Below are 2,670 nucleotides of genomic sequence, written 5' to 3'. Positions count from 1 at the left end.
TTAGGATCACACAATTCACACAATCGATCTAGATGAAGAACATGACGACTAAGGTTCGTCTATTGATGACTCAAATAGTTTCAAATAAGATAACCCCTTTTCAAAATTAAATAAGAGAATAAGATTCTTTCTTAGAAACTAAATAGGATACAAAAAAAAAAAAAAAAAAAAAAAAAAAAAAAAAAAAAAAAAAAAAAAAAAAAAAAAAAAAAAACGAAAACCAGTGTTCCCCTGAAGGATTGGAGGCGGCTGTATTCCTTCTGTTCTCAAATTCAGATTTCCGTACGGACCCGCCATTGCCATTCCGAATGGACCTCACTCCTTCCTCCCGCTTCCGCCACCGGAAATCCCCCTCCTCCGAGCGCTTCCTTCTCTCCTTCTCTTCTCCCTCCCCCCGCCCTTCTAACCCTACCTCCGCCAACGCCCTCGACGACGACAACAACAGCGAGCTCAACGAGGACGACGTCTTCTGGACTGGCGATTTCGCCGCCGATTCTACCCACCATACCCACTCCACTCCCTCCTCCTCCTCCTCCTCCACTCCTCGCCACCATATTCATCACCTCCAGCATCACAAGGCCTTCCCCCAGTCTGAGACCTTCGGTATTCTCGCTGCCCTCCCTGAGAACGAGGCCTCCTCCAGCCTTCGGAACTCCTCGTATTTCTACCATAAGGCCTCCGTGTCCTCCTCCTCTTCCTCTTCCCCTTCCTCTTCTCGGATGATTCCGACTATCCCTAAACCTCCTCTTGAGCGGTTGCCCTTGCCGATTTCTTCCTCGTTGAAGTACCAGTCCGCTCCGGTCAATGTGCCAATGATGTCCAAGGCGGCGGTTCAGAGACACCAAGAGATAGATGTGGATGATGTTGATGAAAGTGATGGGGAGATGTTGCCGCCTCATGAAATTGTCGCCAGAAGTTTGGCTCAATCGCCATTGTTGTCTTGCTCGGTACTCGAGGGTGCGGGAAGGACGTTAAAGGGCAGGGATCTTCGCCAGGTTCGAAATGCTGTTTGGAGACGAACAGGTTTTCTTGATTAGGGATTTGAACTGCTTTAATTACTTTTGGAGAATTGATTTGCTTAGTTCTTCGTCGTTTGACAATATTCGCCAGTCTGCGAGTGTCTGGTTCACTTTGACGACTGTTTGTGTCGCTCTTTTTGGAGTATTGAGGGTCCAGGAATATTTGAATCTGCTCGACACTCATCGTAAGAAGGAATTGGAATTGGAATTGGAATTGGAATTGGAATTGGAATTNGGTTCATTGTTTCATGGTCATGGAATTTTCCTTCCCCCTAGACAAGGGTTCGTGAAGATATTTTCAATACAGATAATCTTCAATCTACATCTTTTAGAAACTATTCGACTTGTCGATCCATCAAAGTTCTTGATCTCGATCTTTGAAGCTTCCACCTTCACACATCATGGTGAATCTCTCCTTGCTCTGCTACTATTTGTTAGGATCACACAATTCACACAATCGATCTAGATGAAGAACATGACGACTAAGGTTCGTCTATTGATGACTCAAATAGTTTCAAATAAGATAACCCCTTTTCAAAATTAAATAAGAGAATAAGATTCTTTCTTAGAAACTAAATAGGATACAGTCTCCACAACATAACAACTTTGCGTTACAGGATTAACCGATAGAGATGCCATAGTTGGTTCTTAACTTAGAGAATTCGAGAGTAGCCTCCAGCGGCGCTTGACTTTCTAGGTCTGACCCACAAAGCACCATAGTTGATTCAATATGGAATTAGTCAATTGCTCAGTTAAACATGATGTTTCATGTTTTTGGCTAGCGTCTTTAGGTATTAGAATACTTTTGTGCATAATTGATCTAGATATGCATATATTCAGCGTAGACTAATTACTAAATATTTTTATATTCACCCATATGCAGTTTATTGTTTATTATTGTGAGATCCCACATCGGTTGGAAAGAAGAATGGAGCATTCTTCTTTATAAGGGTATGAAAATCTCTCACTAGCATACGCGTTTTAAAAACTTTGAGAGAAAACCCGAAAAGGAAGCTCAAAGAGGACAATATCTGCTAGGGATGGACTTAGGGCGTTACAAATGGTATCAAACCCAAACACTGAGCAATGTGTCAGTAAGGACACTGAGCCTCGAAGGAAAGTGGATTGTGGTATCGCACATCAATTAGAGAAGGGAACAAGTGTCAGCGAGGATGCTAAGCCCTAAATGAGGGTGAATCACAAATGATATCAGAGTCAAACACCGAGCAATGTGTTAACAAGGACGCTTGTCTTTGAAGGAGAGTGCATTGAGGTATCCCACATCAATTGGAGAAGGAAACAAGTGTCAGCGAGGACACTAGGGTGAATTGTGAGATCCCACATCTTTTGGGAAAGAGAATCAATCATTCTTTATAAGAACGTGGAAACGTCCGTGAATTTAATGGTAAAAGTTGTAAATATTTAAGAAATAAATAAATAATGTAAACTAATGAGTGATGAGTGAGTATTTAATATATTAAGTAAAAAGCAAGCTAAATCGTAATCGTATTCCAATAGATTTGATTCCAATTCAAATTTCCAAAAAATAAAATAAAATAAAAAAGATTATTATTATTATTATTATTATTATATAAAGAAAAAAAAAAAAAAAAAAAAAAAAAAAAAAAAAAAAAAAAAAAAAAAAAAAAAA

General features: G+C 40.0%; 1 protein-coding gene across 1 annotated transcript; it reads left to right on the top strand.

Moving 5' to 3' along the window:
- The first annotated feature begins 308 nt into the window (after positions 1-308).
- On the top strand, positions 309-1,037 carry LOC111802081. The gene has a single exon (XM_023686326.1). The coding sequence runs from the start codon at positions 309-311 to the stop codon at positions 1,035-1,037; it is 729 nt and encodes a 242-aa protein (XP_023542094.1).
- Positions 1,038-2,670: the final 1,633 nt, after the last annotated feature.

The sequence above is a fragment of the Cucurbita pepo genome, chromosome LG09, assembly GCF_002806865.2.
Source record: "Cucurbita pepo subsp. pepo cultivar mu-cu-16 chromosome LG09, ASM280686v2, whole genome shotgun sequence".
Taxonomy (NCBI): Eukaryota; Viridiplantae; Streptophyta; class Magnoliopsida; order Cucurbitales; family Cucurbitaceae; genus Cucurbita; species Cucurbita pepo.
The sequence above is the reverse complement of the archived record's forward strand: the minus strand, read 5'-3'. Positions and strand labels throughout refer to the sequence as shown.